At 44.2% G+C, this 20,834-nt stretch overlaps 2 protein-coding genes and 1 long non-coding RNA gene across 8 annotated transcripts in view; 2 read left to right on the top strand and 1 right to left on the bottom strand.

Annotated features, from left to right (window-relative positions):
• Positions 1-9,127, top strand: part of FNDC3A (fibronectin type III domain containing 3A) — a 194,057-nt gene extending 184,930 nt beyond the window's left edge. For all 5 annotated transcript variants that reach the window (XM_067563102.1, XM_067563103.1, XM_067563099.1 and 2 more), the window contains one exon: positions 6,733-9,127. In XM_067563102.1, coding sequence (XP_067419203.1) covers positions 6,733-7,047 — 315 coding nt within the window. In that variant the 3' untranslated portion in view covers positions 7,048-9,127. The remainder of the gene's footprint in view (positions 1-6,732) is intronic.
• Positions 123-12,092, bottom strand: LOC137163065 (uncharacterized). 2 transcript variants are annotated; one of them, XR_010922618.1, is made up of 3 exons: positions 12,079-12,092; positions 1,327-1,416; positions 123-598 (listed from the first exon to the last, which is right to left on the bottom strand). It is a non-coding gene; the product is annotated as an uncharacterized lncRNA (long non-coding RNA). The 2 variants fall into 2 exon arrangements; XR_010922619.1 differs by lacking the exon at positions 12,079-12,092 and adding an exon at positions 9,712-9,736 and having other exon boundaries at positions 1,327-1,413.
• On the top strand, positions 10,530-15,868 carry MLNR (motilin receptor). Its single transcript, XM_067563105.1, has 2 exons — positions 10,530-11,593; positions 13,968-15,868. The coding sequence occupies exons 1-2, from the start codon at positions 10,825-10,827 to the stop codon at positions 14,279-14,281; spliced, it is 1,083 nt and encodes a 360-aa protein (XP_067419206.1). The 5' UTR covers positions 10,530-10,824; the 3' UTR covers positions 14,282-15,868.
• Positions 15,869-20,834: the final 4,966 nt, after the last annotated feature.

The raw sequence follows: 20,834 nt of genomic DNA, 5'->3' as shown, positions 1-20,834 counted from the left end.
TACTTGTATACACACCCATCCCCAGGTTCACTAGTGGTCGTGGCGGCCAACAAGCGGGATAGGCAGGGGCAAATGAGCTCAACACCTAAGAATAAAGAGGCCAAAAAGATGGACTTATTTGGTCGAAAGATTTATTCAATGGCCAGCCTGCAGCTTAGGGTGTCTGACCAGCAGGCATTGCTGGGTAGATACCACTTTAACATCTGGCAATTGCTGGAGAAGTTCACTGACTCCCTCCCGCAGTCCTCTAAGCAGGAGTTCAAAGCAGTCCTAGAAGGTAAGACAGTGGCCAGAGCTTCCTTACAGGTGGCCTCAGATGAGTGGACTCAGTGGCATGAGCAATGGCCTCCACGGTGTCAATGAGGAGAGCTTCATGGCTCCAGTCGTCTGGTTTCTCGGTGGAAGTACCACAGTCCATCCAGGATCTTCCGTTTGATGGCACTGCTCTATTCATGGACCAGACTGACTCCAGGATGCATGGGCTAAAAGACTCAAGGGCCACACTACACTCTTTGGGTTTTTATACCCCATCTTCTGCAAAGAAACACTTTAGATCCTCACAGCAACAACGCTTTGGGGGCCAGTCCAGAGGGGAGCCCTATAGAAAGAGAAATAAGGGCTACAAGCATCGCCAAGGCAATTCATCAATACCAGCTTTGAGGCCAGGGCCCAGCCGTCATTCCTTGGGCAGAAAACAAAGCTTTTGAAGGTGCACCTGGGGGCGACCCAACAGTCAATACCTGAGATCCAGTTTCCCGACTGTTCTCCTCCCACCTTGCCTCTTTTCTCATGGCATGGAGAGCTATTGTGTTGGACTGTTGGGTGTTAAACATGGTGCCTGCTGGTTACACCCTGCAGTTTGTTTCAATCCCACTCCCTTCCCTGTCCCTCTTCAGGGACCCCGCTCATGAATAAATCCTCATCCAAGAGGTACAAGCTCTCGTCCCTCAGGAACTGGGAGGCAAAGGTTTTTACTCACAGTACTTCCTGATCCCAAAGGCAAAGGGAGGCCTGAGACCCATACTGGACTTAAGGGGCCTAAACAAGTTCCTCAAAAAGCTAAAGTTTTGTATGGTCTCCCTAGCAGCCATCATCCCCTCACTGGATCTGGGCAACTGGTTCGCCACCCTCAACTTAAAGGACTCTTATTTTCATATCGCTATCTTCCTGGGCCACAGGAGGTTCCTGCGGTTTACAGTGGGCTGTCAGCAATATCAGTTAACAATTCTCCCATTCAGCCATTCCACCGCTCCTCGCGTATTTAGCAAATATCTGGCAGTAGTAACAGTCTACCTCAGGTGCAGGGGAGTACAGATGTTTCCTTACCTGGATGACTGGCTTATCAGAGGTCGCTCAAGGGAGCATGTCCAACACAGCATCAGCATCGTAAGAGACACGTGTTGATTGCTGGGCCTGCTGATAAACGAACAGAAGTTGATACTTACACCGGTTCAGAGAATAGAGGTTATAGGGGTAGTCCTAGACTCTATTCAAACTAAAGCGCTACTGCCCAGGGCCAGGTTCCTAGCAATGACGGAGCTCATAGTCAGTCTAAGCCCCATCCCCGACCACGGCAGGGGTGTGCCTCAGCCTTCTGGGACATATGGCAGCTTGTATTTACGTGGTATGATACGCCAGACTTCGCCTTTGACTGTTCCAATTGCAGCTGGCAACAGTTTACTTCCCATCCAGGCATTCTCTGGACAGGATTCTCACAATCCCCCCACCCTGTCCATATTCACCTCTCTATCATGGTGGATCAACCCTCAACAGGTGCTAGGAGGGGTGCCCTTTGAAGCCCTGAGACCATGCTGTCCTTGGTCTCAGGTGCCTTGGATGCAGGATAGGGTGTCCACCTCGGCGCCCTACAAACTCAGGGCCTTTGGTCCAGAGAGGAGCTAGCTGTTCACATAAATGTCAGAGAGCCCAGGGCTATCCGGCTGGCCTGCGAGGTGTTCCTTCTGTACCTGTCCAGCAAGGTAGTACAGGTCCTCACTGACAACACAGCGGCAATGTACTATATCAACAAGCAAGGGGGAGACAGATCCTGAGCTCTGTGTCAAGAGGCCTTCTGTCTCTGGGACCTCTGTGTGGATCACAACATTCACCTCGAAGCGGTCCATCTGCCAGGGCTGAAGAACACCCTAACAGATTGTTTGAGCAGATCCTTTTGCTCTCACCACGAGTGGTCACTACACCAGGAGGTGGCTGAACGTGTCTTCCAAAGGTGGGGTGTCCCGAGTGGACCTCTTTGTGACCAGGGAAAACAGTAAATGCATCCGCTACTGCTCTCTCCTGGGATCAGAGGACGGCTTCCTGACGGACGGTTTCCTCCTCTCATGGTCAGGAGGTCTCATGTACACATTTCCCCCAATACCTCTTGTACACAGAGTTCTGGTGAAAGTCAAGAGAGACAGGGCATAGATCATCCTGATAGCTCCAGCGTGGCCTCACCAGCACTGGTTTGGGATGCTGTTGGACTTCTTGGTAGCGAGACCTGGGTCTCTGCCATTGCGCCCGGACCTCATCTCTCAAGACAGGGGTCAGCTGCTTCACCCGGACCCAACCTCCCTGCATCTGACGACGTGGATGCTTCATGGCTGAACAGGGAAGAACGTCATTGTTCGGTCCAGGTCCAGATAATCCTATTGGAAAGTAGGAAGCCTTCCACCAGGGCGTCTTACTTAGTGAAATGGAGGCACTTCTCCAGCTGGGCAGCCTGTCAAAATATATCACTGACGAAGTCTCCTACATAGGTGATCCTGGACTATCTGCTTCATTTGAAGCATGAGGACTTAGCCTTCTCGTCTGTCAAAATTCACCTGGCAGCGATATTGGCTTTTCACCCTCTGATACAAGACAGATAGGTGTTCTCTCACGAGATGGCGACTAGATTCCTCAAGGAGCTGGAAATTAGAGAGCTCCAATTAGAGAGCCTGTTCCCCAGTGCAATCTAAACCTTGTCCTGTCCAGGCTCACTGCTCTGCCTTTCGAACCATTGGCCCTCTGCTCCCTCATGCACTTGTCCTGGAAGATGGCCTTTCTAGTAGCAATCACCTCTGCACGCAGTGTCGGAGATAAAGGCCCTGACCTTGGAACCTCCTTACACAGTGTTTTTCAAGGACAAGATTCAGCTTCACCCTCATCCTGCTTTCCTGCTGAAGGTCGTTTCTCATTTTCACGTTAATCAAGATTCTTCCTGCCGGTATTCTGTCCAAAGCCTCACAGCTCTAATGAAGAGAGATGCTTTCACTCTCTTGATGTATGAAGGGCCCTAGCCTTCTACATTGATAGAACCAGACCGTTCCACCGCTCCTCACAACTCTTCGTAGCAATTGCTGACAGATGAAGGCCAAGCCAGTTTCTTTGCAGCGAATATCGTCCTGGATTATAGCCTGCATTCAGGCCTGTTATGAGCACGCAGGAGTTGCGCTCCAACATCTTTGTCAGCCCACTCTACAAGGGCCCAGGCATCTTCAGCTGCTTTCCTGGCACGTGCCTATTCAAGATATATGTAGAGTCACTACATGGTCGTCCATTCATACATTTACGTCCCACTGTGCCATCACACAGCAAGCTTGGGACAATGCAGGATTCAGCAGAGCAGTTCTGCAATCCTCATGACCATGAACTCCTGCCCACCTCCAGATGCACAGTTGGTAAGTCACCTAAATCAGAATGTACATGAGCAAACACTCAAAGAAGAAAGAATGGTTACTTACATCAGTGTTTCTCAACCTTTTAAGTAGCAAGTACTCCCCTAACTTCTGAAAATTTTAATAAGTACCCCAACACGGGATTTTATATTTACAGACTAATGTGAGTCATATGTTGGAAGAAGGGCTCAGTATATAAGGCCGTGATATGACTGTCATATCTAGTGTGAAAACGAGAGTCCTGTAGCACCTTAAAGATTAAAAAATGTCTGCAGGCAGAAGCTTTCGTGGGCTGCAACCCACTTCATCAGATGCATTTGACGAAGGGGGTTGCAGCCCACGAAAGCCTATGCCCACAGAAATTTGTTAGTCTTTAAGGTGCTACAGGACTCTTATTGTTTTTGCTGTATACAGACTAACACTGCTACCCCTCTGGAACTTTTCACCATGGAAAATCTAGTGTGGGTAGAGTTACCACCGTTACACCAGGGGTGCACAACTCAAGTATGTACCTGGGCTAGAGGGGATGTTGGCCTTTGAGCCTATGCGGCTTTGAGCGGCATGCCAGTGCTAGGGAATATAAAGTTCCATGCCAAATTTTTTGCCATAGATTTGAGAGGAGGAAGGGGTGAGAGAGACAGGAAGAGAGGGTAACTGGTAAAATCTGGGGCTGTGAAATTGACAAGTTTTCTGGGCACTGGGCTTTGATCCAGGAAGGGGGGCTGCCACTTGGGCAAGTTGCAGGTGGCTGCCGCCTGGCTGCCACCCAGGGAGTGGGCGACTACCACCCAATCCGAGCTGGGGCAGAGGAGGCTTCCGCGCCAGCTGGGGTCCAGGGATGTGGGCAGGCGGCTGCTGCCCATCTTCAAGCCGGGGCGCTGGAGGCTGTCCCTCGGCTCGGAGCTGGGGCACAGGTGGCTGCCACCCAGCTGCAAGCCCAGCTCACGAGATGCAGGAGGCTGCCACCAGGCTCTCACCTGGCAGCTGGGACCCAGCAGGAAGCAGGGGGCTGTCGCCCACCTTCCCCAGAAGCTGGGGGCTGCCATCCACCTCCCAGCTTGAAGCTTGGACCTGGCAGGAAGTGGCCAGCTGCCGCCTGCCTCCCCCAAGAGCTAGCGGGCTGCCGCTCACTTCCCAGCTGGGACCCCACGTACCACGTGGTTAAGAAACTGACTTACATTGTAACTGTTGTTCTTCGAGATGTGTTGCTTATGTCCATTCCACAACGTACCCTCTGTCCCCTCTGTCGGAGTTCTGGAAAGAAGGAATTGAGAGGGAGGGGGGCCAGCAGCGCCATATGTGCTAGTGCATACGCGTGCCGCTGCAGAGGGCACTAGACCCTATGGATACCGCCAGGGGAAAAAAGTTTCTGGCACCAATGCATGTGGCGCACGCACACACCTAAATCAGAACAGACATGAGCAACACATCTCGAAGAACAACAGTTACGAAGTAAATAACCTTTCTTTTTAGTAAAAGACACGGACAGGTTGTGGGCAATTAATAAAAATTCATGGAAGCCCACAACCCGTCTGTGACTTTTACTAAATAATGGGGGAATGGAGAGCAGGCTGATAAGGAAGACAAAAGAAATGCAAGCCCTGCAGGGGGAATGAGAGCCTGAGCCCCGCTGTGGGAGAGGTGGGTTCCAGCACTCACTGCCGTGGTGGCTCAGAGCTCTGGGCCTCCCAGTGGCTCAGAGCTCTGGGCCTCCTGCTTGCTGATATCTCCAGCCCCACCACCCTAGACATGGGGCTGAAGCTGAAGGGGAAATGTCACAGAGATCTCTGAAAGTCACGGAATCCGTGACCCCCATGACAAACTCTTATCCTTATTTATAGGAAAAGTTTTTGGATGATTGGATATTTCCATTTACTGCTACAAGTATTTCAGTTAAATATGAGAGATAATAATGGAAGAGATAAGGATAAATAATGGGAGAGCAAAGGATAAAAATATTAAAAGAGAGAAATTAAAGTATGATGCACTTGTGATGGCCACCTGCACAGCAAATAAATCCACCCACACAGACCATTATGCCTACATGGAGTCTCATTGGCCTCATTGAGACTTCCACACAGACAAAAAGGATCTACAAACATGGATCTTTAGGAGACCTGGCATCAGCTTTCAGTGAGAGAGGCATTCAAAATGTTGAAGAAGCAGTGAGTTCAGTTAAAGAGATAGGGTCTAGTCACCCAACAGGTTAAGTAACAGTGTGAATGAACCCTTAACAGAGTGTTGGGACCACCAGGAACTGGTGAGATTAAGAAGAATCACAAAGAGAGCTTTTCAAGGCTCTGTATTGAATCCAAAGCATGTTAGGAGAATTTATTGTCATCTTTTTAAGAGAGTGTAACTTAACTATAGCAAAATGTATTGGATTTGATTAGAATTGATTAATATGGAAATCTGACATCTAGAGAAAAGTGGATGAGGTAATATCTTTTATTGGACCAACTTCTGTTGGTGGATATTAGAGAGAGAAACTTTTGAGTTACGCAGAGCACTGAGGAAGAGCACCATGTAGCTCGAAAGCTTGTCTCGCCGATATCCACCCAAAGAAGCTGGTCCAATAAAAGGTATTACCTTACCCCCCCCTCGTCTCACTAATATCCTGGGACTGATACAGCTACAACAACACAGCATACAAGGTGACATCTAGTTAATCACATAGAAACCCATCATGAGGCAAGGAGGTTTACATCATATTTGGCACTTAAAATGTTTTCTTAAAATGAGGGCTTTCTTACAGGAGCTAAATTTGGTGCTTTGCAATTTATGATCTAATGGAGTTTGTAATGCTATATATTTAACCAAAAGACTGAAAATAAATCTTATCACACATTAAAGTTCTTTTCCATTAACCTTTGTTAACTTCTTTCTGCCTATATAGCTAGAAAAATTTCATTGAAAAGACCAGGTGATTAAGTAGCACTTTTAATTTTCACAATAACTTGAACAGTAAACAGAGATATATACTAAACTATAGGTATGGCATTTTAAATGTTTACCTTAAACACAATGTGCCTCTTTGTGGAGTATTATTATTTATTTCTTTTGTTTTTCTTGACAGATTTATAAAGGCCCTGACTGGTCATTCCGGTATTCAGGCCTCCAACTGAACTGTGAATATCGTTTTCGAGTGTGTGCCATTCGACAGTGCCAAGAAACAATAGGTCACCAGGACCTGATAGGCCCCTACAGTACCACAGTACTGTTCATCTCTCAGAGGACTGAACCACCAACCAGCACCAACAAAGACACTGTGGAAATCTCAAGGACACAACAGACACTAAGTGATGAACAGTGTGCTGCTGTCATCCTTCTGCTCTTTGCTACCTTTTCCATTCTGATTGCCTTTATCATTCAGTACTTTATAATAAAGTGAGAAAAACAATTTTCTTTTCGAATGCTGCCCATTACATTTTACATTCTCATATTCTAAAAATATTTCTGTTCTCTTGCTTTTACAAAAATAGTCATTTAGCATCGGCATTGGGACATTTCAGCCACTTAAAATTATTAGGTAGAGGCTGGCACAGATTATAGAATGCAAGCCACAGAAATATTAACTTTTCTTTAACATGCCTTCTTTGCAGTACAAACTTGATATAAGGCAAGAAATGTATAGTTATGAAGTTTTGTCCGATAAGCAGGAGCATAACAATGGTAACCTGATGCACATTTTTAAGGATTAGTACCATAAGAGGGGGGAAAATGAGTAGAATGCATTTAAAAGTTACACTAACGAACTTGTGCTGTATAAAATGTTAGTCTGATGCTGTGAAAGCAATCTAGCGCTGTATTTCTACCTCCTCATTTCTCTTAATTATTTGGGAAGCAAGATTATGATGAAAAATAGAAGGGGCTTTTCTCAGGCAGCAAACAGCAAACTGGATGGAAGTGAATGCATGAAAGAGGATTCTTATACGATAAATGTGGAGCTTTCCACTGCAAGTACATATTTTGTAAGACTAAAAAGAGATGGCACAAATGATTTATCTTGCCCCAGATTTGATGTTTGCTCATAAAAATGCCTCCTTAGCTTCTTACAAACATGGAAGAGAGAGGGCTTTTTTGATGTAACACTATAAAGAAGTAATTTAAAAATCAATTTTGAAGTTAAGACCTTTATTTGATTGGGTGCTGTTTATATAGATATATGTGCCCTCTGATAATGTGTATAAATTTTCTAGAATAACTATAATTTTTGCTGTTACCCCTACATTCACTTGCCTTGACCACCAGAATGAAGCATTGCCTTTTTTTCTTTGGGGAACCAAATCAGAAAAAAAAAAAAAAAAAAAGTGTAGTACTTTGAACCAGAAAACTTCATCCTTCTTTTTCTTGAGAACCTAATGTTTAATGTAATGTCTCTTTGGATACTGTACCAAATTGTTGATTGCATGTAGTTAATGTTGCATTAGAGCACTTTGCAATTGCATAATTCATCAATGTTTTGTGAGCTTGCATTTGTGAGTTCTTGAATGACCAGACTTAACTTTTTCAAGTAGCCTGTTGAACATCTTGCTAGATGTCAATGACCGCGAGTTACATAAAGCTTGTAGTGGAACTATCTTTAAAAAAATTCTTGTTTCATCACATTCACATTATCTGTTTTCCATTTTGTAATTAGCTTTAATTTATTTGAGTTACAAGATAGTGGATCACTAATGACTTCTAGTTGTGTTGGATTTAGCATTTTTAATGGTATTAAGCACTTCTGTCAGTCTTAAAATAATAAAAAAAAGAACCTCTGTCTTGTGTTTTGAAGATCTCTGAAGAATTTCTCTTATATTAGAACGGGCATGTATTGTAATTGTTTCTATGTCCAATGATCTGTGCTGTAGAATAATGTTGTTTTGTTTTTAAAAAGAAATGGATAAGAACTTGGCCCTCCAAGTGGTAAGAATGATCTGTCTTTAATGTACTGTATGTTTACATTTTATTTTAAATTTGTCACTTTTACGTAGAGGCTGATATCTTCCCACAAAATACAGTGACAGCAGATGTTTTCTAGAACCTTCTCAAAAGTGCCATGTTCGGCAGTACAAATGAGGTTGAGTGTAATAGCCCAGAGATTTCTATATGGTTGAATGTCTAAAATGGTAAGATTTGTCACTACAGTTAAACTGCAGTGGCTTATGTTTTTCATAGTAAAATTCAAATGAACTCCTATTTTTGATAGTAAATGTCATTTAATAGTGTATTTGCCATTTGAATCTCAGTGCAGATTACTGCAGTGAAGACAGTTTTTAATGTAATCTTAATTTTACCTCATATACTGTACATTCCAAAAAACTCTAAACTTTTTAAAACAATATACAGTACCAAACATATCACTTTAAAATTGTATAATATTGGACTTCATACAGATGAAAAATGTATAATCTCACAGAAATATACACAAACTATGTAGCAAAAGTATCTTTAAAATCTGTGGAAAATAAAACTATCATTTTTTTCGATGTGTGTTAATTGATCTTTGGATATAACTGAACTGTTCCTGGACTTCTCCACTTTTCTGGCAGACAGATATAGTTGTTAATAAGACAACAATTAATGTAAAATAGTATTCTCCTCCTTTTGTAAGGTTTTAAGCTTTCTTTCCATTTTATGACAGAATGAGTATGGCCAAACGGTATCTCAAACATCAGTCTGATAGCATAGCAATGTGGGAATTTTCATAATCTCCCTAAGTGTCTTAGAAACATAGCTTTGCTCTCCTGTAAATTATTTTTTCTGTGTTGCTTTCATATCCATATTGTTTGGTTAGCGAAGAGAGGGAATAAGTATTAAATGTAAATGCTGATTTAAAATCCACAGTTTCATTGAACAGGGTAGATCACTTAATTAAATACTCTATTGTTCCTAAAGGCTGCATATATCCTACTTCATGCAGTACAAGAAATTGGTGCAAGTAAACTAACACGCAGTGACTTCAAATAGCAGTTAGCAGTAGAAAGAACATTCTTTCCCAGAATAAAATTAACTATTTTTCCGCATGATCCAATCATACAAGTTCTTTTAAATCTATTTCTACCATACATACCTGCAGCCCTTTAGGCAAAACTTCCACAGGGAATTTTGTGTAAGTTCAAAGCAGGGACTACAACTTTTAACCAGGTATTTCAGATTCTAAAATGAAGTTGTTGTGTATACCCAGCACATCATTGTCTTGTAAATTGTGCACGTTTTCTACTGGAACTACCTTTTAAATGTAGCATGGATGAGAAAAAAAGATCTGAGTGAGTATTCACAACAGAAGTTAGACGCTGTCATGATACTCTCTCAAACTGTAGTTTGGAGTTTCATTACAAACTGGAAGCTGAGATCATGTTCCTTGAAGGGTGAGCTCCCTGGTGAAAACTTTCAGGCACATAAGAACACATTTGACTGTTGTTCAGGGGGTGACAGCGTCCAAAATTCAAAGCTTTGACTGAAAGCTGGAGAAAATCAAGGGTTTCCATTCGGTTTTGTTTTGAGAGTTGTTGGAACCTGCTCTTCAATTCGTGCTGAGTTTAAACGAAAGAACGAAGAACTCAACTTTAAAAGCCGGGGTCCAGTTTGTTCGGGTTGTTAAAGCACAACTGCCCCGTTCTGCCTAGCACTTTCCCCTTCTAAGCCTTGGTTCATGACTCTGAAAAATCCCCAGAGCTCCTGAAAGCAAAACCCGTTCGCTACAGAGGCACGCTTGGGGCGTCCCGGCTTTTGTTGTCATTTACCCATCAGTGAAAAATGGGTTTCCAAGGTGCGCTGGCCAGTCATTAGATTAGCCTTTGAAAAACGTCTCCACTGCAGAAGGCGCGATATAAACTCCGCGGGGAGAGGAGGGGACGGGAGCCCGGGAGCAGAGCTCAGCCCAGCCCAGCCCAGCCCGAGCCGTCTCCTGCCTCTGCCTCAGAGGCGCCAGCCAGCGCTTCCCGCGCCTTCGAGCCCGGGCAGCTCCTCGCTTCAAGCGAAGGCTCCTGCTGCCGCCCAGCCGGGCCGGGGTCCCAGCCGCGGCGGCGGGGCATTCGCCGCCCACCATGGGCTGCGGCAAGGGCGTATCTCGCCCGGCTCCTCCGGACAGCCCCGCCGGACGTGGGCTGGGCAGCACCCGCGGCGCCCCCCAGCCCGATCCCCTGGGTTAGCGCGGGGCGGGCGGGCGGCAGCTGCCGGCGCCATGGGGGGCGGCTGCGAGAACGGCAGCGGCCTGGAGGAGCCCGGCGACGGGTGGGCGGGCCCCTGCGACGAGCACCTCTGCAGCTCCCTGCCGGTGCCGGCGCTCATCCCGGTCACCGCCGTGTGTCTCGGCCTCTTCGTGGTGGGGGTGGCCGGCAACCTGCTGACGGTGCTGATCCTGCGGCGCTGCCGGGAGCTGAAGACCACCACCAACCTGTACCTGGGCAGCATGGCCGTGTCCGACCTGCTCATCCTGCTGGGGCTGCCCTTCGACCTCTACCGCCTGTGGCGCTCCCGGCCCTGGATCTTCGGCCAGCTGCTCTGCCGCCTCTCGCACTACCTGGGCGAGGCCTGCACCTACTGCACCATCCTGCACATCACGGCGCTCACCGTCGAGCGCTACCTGGCCATCTGCTTCCCGCTCAAGGCCAAGGTGGTGATCACCAAGCACCGGGTCAAGGCGGTCATCGGGGCCCTGTGGGCCTTCGCCCTGCTCTCGGCCGGGCCCTTCTTCTTCCTGGTGGGCGTGGAGCAGCTGGACAACCGGACCGACTTCAGCCGCGAGTGCAAGCCCACCCTGCTGGCCACCCAGTCCGGCCTGCTGGGCACCATGCTGTGGGTCACCACCAGCTACTTCATCCTGCCCGTCCTCTGCCTCAACGTGCTCTACGGCCTCATCGGCAGGGAGCTGTGGAGGAGCAAGCTCCGGCCCCAGGGCCCCAACGCGGCCCTCAGGGAGAAGGGGCACAGACAGACCGTCAGGATCCTGGGTGAGTCCCAGGGACCCGGCCCCTTCCCTCACTCCCTGCCCAGGTACCGCCCAGCTCTCCCCTAGCTGGGCTCACTCAGCCTGGTGTAGACCAGGGTACCCCGGCCCTTTCCTGTGTCCCGCCTGGGCCCTCCAGGTCAGGATGAACTGCAGGGTGAAAAGGCCCGAGAACCTCATTGGGCGCGGTTCTGCCAGCCTCTGCACCGGGCTGATTTCAGCAGGGAAGCATCTGAGAGCAGGAGCTGGCTCATGGAAATCAGAGGTGGAAAAATCCCTTAAGTTAGTGGTTTTCAACCGTTTTTCATTTGCGGAGCCTTACAAGATTTCAAATGGCAATATGGGCCCCTGTGGCAATCATAGATGCTGTGGATCCACTGACACACGTTGAGAACCACTGCCCTAGGTCAAACCCTTCAGTGGGGCCTGGTGACCTCTGACCATAGCAAGCAACCACTGACCCCTATAAGTGGACTTTCAGCCACTTACTAGCAGTAGATGAGGTTCATGCTCTCTCCAAAGCTTTGCCCAGTTTTAAATTACTCTAATAATGAGGCTTCTGCCTCTTTCTGGGAGATTTTTTCCCCTGCCTAATAGGTTTCCCTTTTAGCAGATTTCTCTGACGTACTGGCTAAATCTTGCTTTCATACATTTGCATGCAGCATAGTCATCAGCACTGCTTTGGAGGGGCCATCCCCCGAATGCTCTTGGTTATAATATTTTATTTTAAATAATATTTGGGCTAGCTACTATCTCGAATACTTCACACACTATATCTATGCAGCATCACTGAACTTCAGCTGTCTCAGAGGTGGATAGCCAGACTGTCAGGCAGCAAGGGAATGGAGGATTTGGGGTCAAGCACATGTTTATGAAAAGGGATAACAAATTTTTACAGGCCTTTGCAGCCTGGAAGACCTGGGATGAAACCCTGGTTTTATTGCAGTCAATAGCGATACTCCCAATGACTTCAATGGCACTGATGTTCACTCCTCAACTTCTAAGGCTGCCTCTGACACACATATTATGTATCAGCTAGCTACAGGAGAAATACAGAGGGCTGAACGGACCCTGCCAGTATTTGAACATATAGCTGCCCAGCTCTCTGTGCTTAGACCACGAAGCCATGCTTGCAGGAATGCATAACATTTATTTGCAAGCAGAGGAGATCCTAAAATACTCTGTGATATAAATGCTTAGAAAAATGTATATAATAGATTTTAGAACTTTTGTTGTTTATACAATTCAGTTATTTACATGTTTTGATGCAGTTGGTTTTAGGTTCTTAACAGTTGAATCAACACTGCCAACTTTAATGTTTGTAATATATTGGCTAATTTTAAAAGATTCTAGTTGTTGATTGAGCATCATTTAAACACTATGGCCTGACATTTTTTTCATTTCTTTAATGAAGTTTTTTCTGTCCTCTGTTGCCATATGTAAAGCTTATTCAATAAGGGAGAAACTGACTATATACAGGTAACTGTGAATTGCACAAAGAAACTAAAAACACTAGAGAAAAATACTTTCTTTTTTTTTTTGCTAACTTCTTTCAGGTGTAGTAAACTTAGATGTTACTTTTAACTAGAGTAGGACAACGTTTTCTGACAGAAATGTGGATTTCAAGTTGATACTATTTTTTGAAGCTGTTGGGTCAAACTGATCCTTGATTATTCCTTTGAAGCTAGCAGAATTATGCAAGGGATGAATTTGGACCTTTAAACTTTTCTGTAATTGACTGTGGCCATATCTTATCTTTTGAAAAGCCACAAATAATACAAGGGAGCCTTCCTAAATGATTGTGCTTCATGACTGTAAATAGAAATGATTTAAAATAATGCACACAATGTGTGGAAAGAACACATTAGCTATAAAGCATGTTAGAGCAGGCATAACGGTACAGCCCTTTTCAACATATTCCTGATAAAGAATAAATTAATGAAAAGCCTAGATTTGCTGTGCACTTTTACAAAAACACTCCTCATTCTGGTTTTCCTCTTAGTTTTCATACTACATAGATTAAGCTGAAAATGTTACATAAATTCATATATTTTACTGTGTTCGCTATTACAGGGAAGAAACAATAGTTTACAATTTCAAATTCATGAAAGTATGTACTTTTCCCCCTGTTTAAATAATCACTTGGGATTTTGCTGGAGAGATTCAGAACAAAATAGGGTATTTCTTATACCAATATAACTTTATTACTTCACTGGTGCTACTCCTGATCTACACTAGTGTAAGAAGAGGAAGTAATGAGAGCAGAATCAGACTTCTAATATATTATGTTTTGGTACCTAGAAATTCAGAATTTGAGTGGTTAAATGAATGTGAATCCTGACCCTTAACTATTTTGTGTGTGTTATTTTGTCTTGCAGTTGTGGTGGTTCTGGCATTTGTAATTTGCTGGCTGCCATTCCATGTTGGCAGGATCATATTTATAAACATTCAGAATACCAGGATGATGCTTTTCTCCCAGTACTTTAATATATTCGCTTTGCAGCTTTTCTATCTGAGTGCATCCATCAACCCAATCCTCTACAACCTCATTTCAAAGAAATACAGGGCAGCAGCCTACAAACTACTGCTGCCACACAGATCTGGAGAAAGGGCTTTCAATGTTACCCGAGATACTGGTGGCTACACTGAGACCAGTGCTAGCATAAAAAAAGAGTACATAACCACCTTCTGAGACAGCGTCACTGATGGACTTTTAAAGATGTAATCTGTAAATGAAGGGCAGTTAATGTTAGCATTACAGTCATTAAAGACTAGATTTTTTTTGTGCTATTTGTGGAGTTTTATAATTCTCTGTATTTTTTTCTTAATACTTGTATTTTTCTGTTAACTGGGAATATGAATAGGCAACTTAGAATAATGAGACTGGCAGACAACTAGAGAAAGGCAACAAAATATCAAAGGGTAAGGTGACATCAATTACCATTAGAAACCCCCATTGTTAAATTATTACATGTCAATCAGTAAAAAGTGCTTTGTACAATTTTTAGGACTGTTTATGAGTGACAGCGTCAAATAGAGAGGGTGTACAGTTTTAGTTTGATAGCTGAGAAACCTCCAAAAAACCTTCATCCATTTGAAACTGGTTTCTCATTAGCAAGATCTTACAAAATAGAGGGCCCCAGTGCAGGGGATCCATGCAGGTGCAGTGGTCCATCCACATGTGTGTCTTGCAAGACTGGAGTTTAAGATTTTAGGGTCTAATTGTGGAAACATGCAAATGAGTGATTTTACTCACATCACCAAACTCCCCCAAGTAAAGTTGTTCATGTGCATACCTGATTCCAGGATCAGTCCCTTAGAAATTATCTATACAATCGCAGGGATCTCTCATATGGACCAATCCTCTCTAATAATTTGTAATAGCAGTGTTGTTCCTTATTAAATATATGCTATGATTAGCTCCCGTTAGGTTAACATTCTAGTTGTGACTGAGACCACAAGTTTTAAACCCAAACTAAAACTAGATGATTTAGTAAGGAAGGTGGTGGCATCAGGAAGAGATATAAGATGATGGTATCATTACCTACAGAGAGTCAAAGCATATTACTTATACATGAAGCACCAAATTCTTCTTTCATCGGCACTGATGTAAATCTGGAACAATTCTACTGAAATCGATGGAGTTAAACTGCATTCACATCAGTGTAATTGATAGCATGGCTACACTTTCATTTTAGTTTTGTTTTACGTTACTTAACCTGTATTAACTACCATAGCTAGTGTAGTAACATTTGTGTCCTGTTTACACTAACATTTACAATCGTGTGAGTGGACATATTAAAACATGACTAAAAATTCCAGTATAGATTTACCAGAAAGCAGCATTTGACCCAAACCCTTTCCAGGCATTAAAATGCTAAGACAAAAATCCTTAGTTTAATGAATGGGAGAGCACTGGCTTGCTAGAGTAAAAGCCATGGGTCGGAAGAGACAATTAGCTCATGGTATACACATACAGCCTTTGCCTTGCAGCAACTTCTCACCACTGGAGGGCTGGATTTTTGTTCCCATCAAAATGTTAAATTAGCAAAAGAACGAAGAATGGTTGCTAGTTTGTGGGTTTGTAGAACACGTCATTTTCACCTGTAAACTTTGTAAATATATATATATATATATATATAACAAAGTCTTGTGACATTGATTTGTGAGTTTCTCTAACTTGATGTTAACTTGTCTAATTTCACGCAGAAATTGTGGTCTGCTGAGAGCTGTCTGGTTACATGGTGCTTGCTCCTCCTGTTTATTTCCAGTTGCTAAATGTTATTGAAAGACCTGCTAAAAAGCACATTAAATACTTCCTCGGTATTACATGTCCACGTGAGCAATTCCTGTAGCTTCCACTGGGATGAGGTGTGATTGTACATAGGAGGGGGAGTGGCCCCCGATGAACACAAACATGCGGGGAGGTGTCCCAAGTGATTGAATAGACTGGGAAACCATCCACCAGACACACCCTATATAAAATATGCTCCTCCTTATGAAGAAGTGTTGACAGCTCTGATCTGTAGCATTTATGGCTGGCCAATCACTGTAATGTCAGCATAACCCTTTAGTGTTGGGACACTGCATTCATGCTCCACATCAGCTGCTGGCATGTTATTTAGAAGTTGCCTTGTTTCTTACCCGCGATACACCTTGTGCTTGACATTATGATTGGGAGATAATGCATTGCTGTTGGCCAGCACAAAATGCCAGAACCGAAATGGTTTCTGGTTACTGTGAGGAATATAACATGGCATGTAATCTTCCCTGTTTGCTAGGAAGATCATTTGTGTCCCCACTGTAAATATCCCTTTTCCAAGAACAGCAGAATAAATATATTCAGAAAACCACAACTGCAAGCTTGTGATGCTCTTTACTTGAAAACAAATGCATATAAAATCACCAGAGCGTAGAGTGGTTGGTCAGAAATGCTGGGTTTGACATTGCTTTGCACTGGCAGTCAAACAGTACAATGTTAAGGAATGGGATGGAGACCAATATTAAAAATATTATAATGCTGAGCTATAAATCACTGATGCATCATCACTATTGTCTGTTCTGACCATCCCACCCTAAGAAAAAGATTAACAAAAATAGATTCAAACTACATTCAAAGATGGGGAACAAAACTGATCAGAAGCATGGAAATACTTCCATATGAAACTACTGGGATTGTTTAAAGAGGAGACAGATAAGGAGGGACCTGATAGGGGGTACACAAATAGTGAATGGTAAAGAGGAGGTATGTCAGGTCACTCCAATTTACCCTCTTGAAATACAGGAATAAGGGGACATTTGATTAAACTGAAAGGCAGCAAATCAAAAAAGTGACAGTGAACAATTTTACACAACCCATGATTAGCCTGTGGAACTCATTGTTACGAGATCATTGTGGTGATTCGCTGAGCTGGATTTATAAAACCTGGATTGGCCATTTCTCTGAATAATACAGCACACCACAGTTACATACCAAAGTGTTTTTGGTTTGGTTGATTTGTTTTTTAAGCCCCTAAAGTTTGAAAAGGCTAGCACCCTTCATGCTTCCAGGTATAAACCAACATAATCACGGGGAATGGGAAGAAACTTCCCCCTGGGAGTAGATTATTTCAAAATAGTCCACCCTGGTGTTTCTCACCTTACTCTGAGGCCCTGGGTAGAGGCCACTGCCAGAGTCAGAAAGCAGACTTGGGGCCTGCTCCAGCTCCCATTGAAATCAGTGGTGCAGGATTAAGCTCTAGATGACCCACAGGTCTTACCCAGTATAGTAGTTCCCATGTTCCTTTTCAGTTTCAACAAAATATTAAGACTTTGGCTTTTCTTTAAACTGCCTGAGGTATGCCTTGGCAGTTTAGTTGTGGCTGGCTTTGTGGCCCCATGCAACCAGATCTGCACATTCTGTAAACCACAGAGGCTCTGGCCACCTATCTTGACTGAGTACTTGCCAGTTTAGATATGCAGCAGTAAGGTGAATAATGGAGAAAGTATCAGGGCTTGAGCCAAAGGCCACTGAAGTCATCCACAAGACTCTCACTGGCTTTGGATAAGGCCTTATGCCCAAAGAAAAAGGCTGGTTAGTCAATGGTGCAGAAGGGTGAACAGTTACACTAAACAATTCCACGCAGCTTTTCTTTTTTTCTGGCACAAGGTAATGTCTGTGAGTTCTCTGGCAGTTGGCTCCAGAGAGCTGTTTTGTTTTTCTATTATTTATGTTATGGTAGCAATCGATGCCCAGCTGAGATCCAGGGCCCCATTGTGCTGGGTACAGTTCCTACCAGAAGGGCTTACAGGCTAAGTACGAGATAACAATTATGGTCCCTATTTTACAGATGCTCTTACACAGCCCTTTTCATCATTAGATCTCAGAGTGCTTTACAAAGGAAGTGAGTATCATTATCCCCATTTTACAGAAGGGGAAGTAAGGTACGGAAAGATGACATGACTTGCCCTAAACTACACAGGACATCTGTGGCAGAGACAGGAACTGATCCCAAATCTATGTGCCAGTGCAGTGCCTTATTCACAAAGCCATCTTTCTTTCAGGCTTGGAAATAACTTTAGTCCTTATGGAATTCCTACTTGGTTTTGTTTTTGCTTTTTTTTTTTTTTTTTAAATAATAAGTCCTGCTTGCCTTCCTAATGTGAGTAGCCCCTTGGAAGAGCAGGATTTGCTCCTAAGGCATTTTCTATTAGGATTGGAACTTTTAAAATATAATTTCTGAACATTACAATTCAGAGAACTCTAATAAAGGTGAAAATCCAGGCTGCGCAGCATTTAATGGCTTGTTATGATCGGAAAAAAATGATGTTTATAATGGGCTGGAGGGGTTTATTCGAGAAGTGATTAGATAGTACAAGTTAGCCAATCAGCCTTTCTATGGAGAACTGTGAATGTTCCATTCTTTTGCCATCAAGCTCTATGGGGACACAGGAATTATTCTGAAAAGTAAATTAGCCCAAGTATGTTCACTCTTTTGATGGCAAAAATTCTCCCACATAGTTGCATAGTCTAGTATGCTGGATGAGGTTTATCTTTTTAAAAGCCTTCACTAACGTAAGCCCTAGAGATACTTGACGCCTCCACCTGGAGCCCCATATGTCTCAGGGCACCAGGCCATTGTGCCTTTGTTGTAGTGGAGGGAGCCAAGTGACAGAAACTCATTTCCCATTGACATCTGGCTCAGCCTATCCTTCACTTATAAAAGATACCTTCAAAAAATGGTTTTAAGGTATTTTGGTAGTCCTGCCAGTGGTCCCTCATTGACAGAATTTCAGTTCAGGACAACACTTAAAGCATGTGTTTAACTTGAAGATTAAATGCAGTCCTGAATAAAGACCTAAATTACTAGGATTATATCTAGTTATAGGAAGATAGAATCTCTTCATATCTATCAAACCTCGGTACTTATGTGGCCCCTGTCACAGGGTGGCTGGCCTCAGTAAATGAAGTAGCCCCTGTGCCAGACCAGGTGCTCCCATTTGGCCAATTAAAAGGGCAGGGCAGCATCTCCGGGCTATAAAGAATCAGGGAGTCAAAGCAGACTGCTTCAGTCAGGAAGGGCAGGTGAGAGCTGTGAGAGACCAGGGGCCTGTGGAAGGTCCAGGAAGGAAGCAGAAGGTGGTTCCTGGGAGAAGGCTGAAAGTAGGGGTGCACTGAGACAGGTTTGCTGGCTTCCCTGAGCCAGGGCCAGAAGATAAGAGGAACAGCAGCAGCAGGAGTTGCCTGCTGGCTCAGAGCTGGAGATCTGGAGCTGAAGGAAGGGAAGTAGTGCGGCAGTTTACTTGCTGATATCTCCAGGGCTGGAGAGCTAGACCAAGAGACACTGAGAGACCCAGGGGGAGTGAGGAATGCTCCCCTGGCAAGGATGTTCCCAGAAGAGAGGTGGTGGGATTGTCCTCCACTTGGAGGCAGGTGGGGTGGCTGTCCTGGTATGGGGCAAAAAGAGGGTTAACAGAGAACCTGGGTGTAGTTAAAGGTGCTGGTATGCAGGGCACTGATGGGTGAGAAGACTTGGGGGATAAGGACTATTTCCATGCGGGTGACAACTGAGCTATGTGTTTGGATTTACAGCGTGGATCATTGGCACTCAGTTTTGGTAATAAACCACCCCCCCTCAGGAGGTTTTGAGAAAAGAAAGTCTGAAGTGAAGTTATTTGGGTCACTGGAGAGATGAAACTGAGGCAGGTATGTCTATCATGCTATGGCCTGCTGCAGAATGGTGCCCCAGGCAGAGGCAGCCCTAGGACAGCCCCCATTCCCGTAATATCTGAGCACCTCTCAATCTTTAATGTATTTACCCTCACAACACCACTGTGAAGGAGTGTTTTTATCTCTCCTTTACAGATGGGGAATGCGGCCCAGAAAGACAGATTATTTCCCCTAAGTAGCACACACAGCCTTTGGCAGAGCAGGGAATTGTTAATGCCCTGACCACTAGACTGTTCTGGAGGAAGAGTCACAATTCTGAGATCAGTTTGGGGGAGAGCAGGGAGTTAAAGAATAGGTTGTGCTGGTGTGGGAGGGCATTATATGTGAAAGAAAGCATAGTAAAAATGTTAAATGAACCAAACTGTACCATGGAATCTTGGAGGATTGAAATTCCGTGATTGACTAATAAGAATATAGCTGTAAGACTATAATACTGACTACCTGATGAGGATGGTGATTGTGAAATGCTTTGAGATTATTCCGTTTTCTATGGGGGATTTCAACTATCCCAATATTAACTGGGTACATGTCACATCAGGACGGGATGCAGAGATGAAGTTTCTAGACACCATAAATGACTGCTTCTTGGAGCAGTCAGTCCTGGAACCCACAAGGGAAGAGGCAATTCTTGATTTAGTCTGAAGTAGAGCACAGAATCTGGTCCAAGAGATGAATATAGCTGAACTGCTCGGTAACAGTGACCATAATATAATTAAATTTAACATCCTTAGGGGAAGGGGGATACCAAAGACACCCACAACAGTAGCATTTAACTTAAGAAAGGGCATCTACACAAAAATGAGGAAGCTAGTTAAATGGAAACTAAAAGGTACAGTCATAAAAGTGAAATGCCTGCAAGCTGCATGGAAACTTTTTAAAAAAAACATCATAATACAGCCTCAAATTAAACGTATACCTTAAATTAAGAAACATACTAAGAAGACCAAAAAAGTGCCAGCGTGGCTAAACAAGTAAAAGAAGTGGTGAGAGGCAAAAAGGCATCTTTTAAAAATTGGAAGTTAAATTCTACTGAGGA

Source organism: Emydura macquarii, unplaced genomic scaffold, assembly GCF_026122565.2.
Source record: "Emydura macquarii macquarii isolate MOO-44397 ecotype Brisbane River unplaced genomic scaffold, CSIRO-AGI_Emac_v2 contig_2473, whole genome shotgun sequence".
Lineage (NCBI taxonomy): Eukaryota > Metazoa > Chordata > Testudines > Chelidae > Emydura > Emydura macquarii.
Note: the sequence above shows the minus strand (reverse complement) of the source record. Positions and strands in the feature narration are given on the sequence as shown.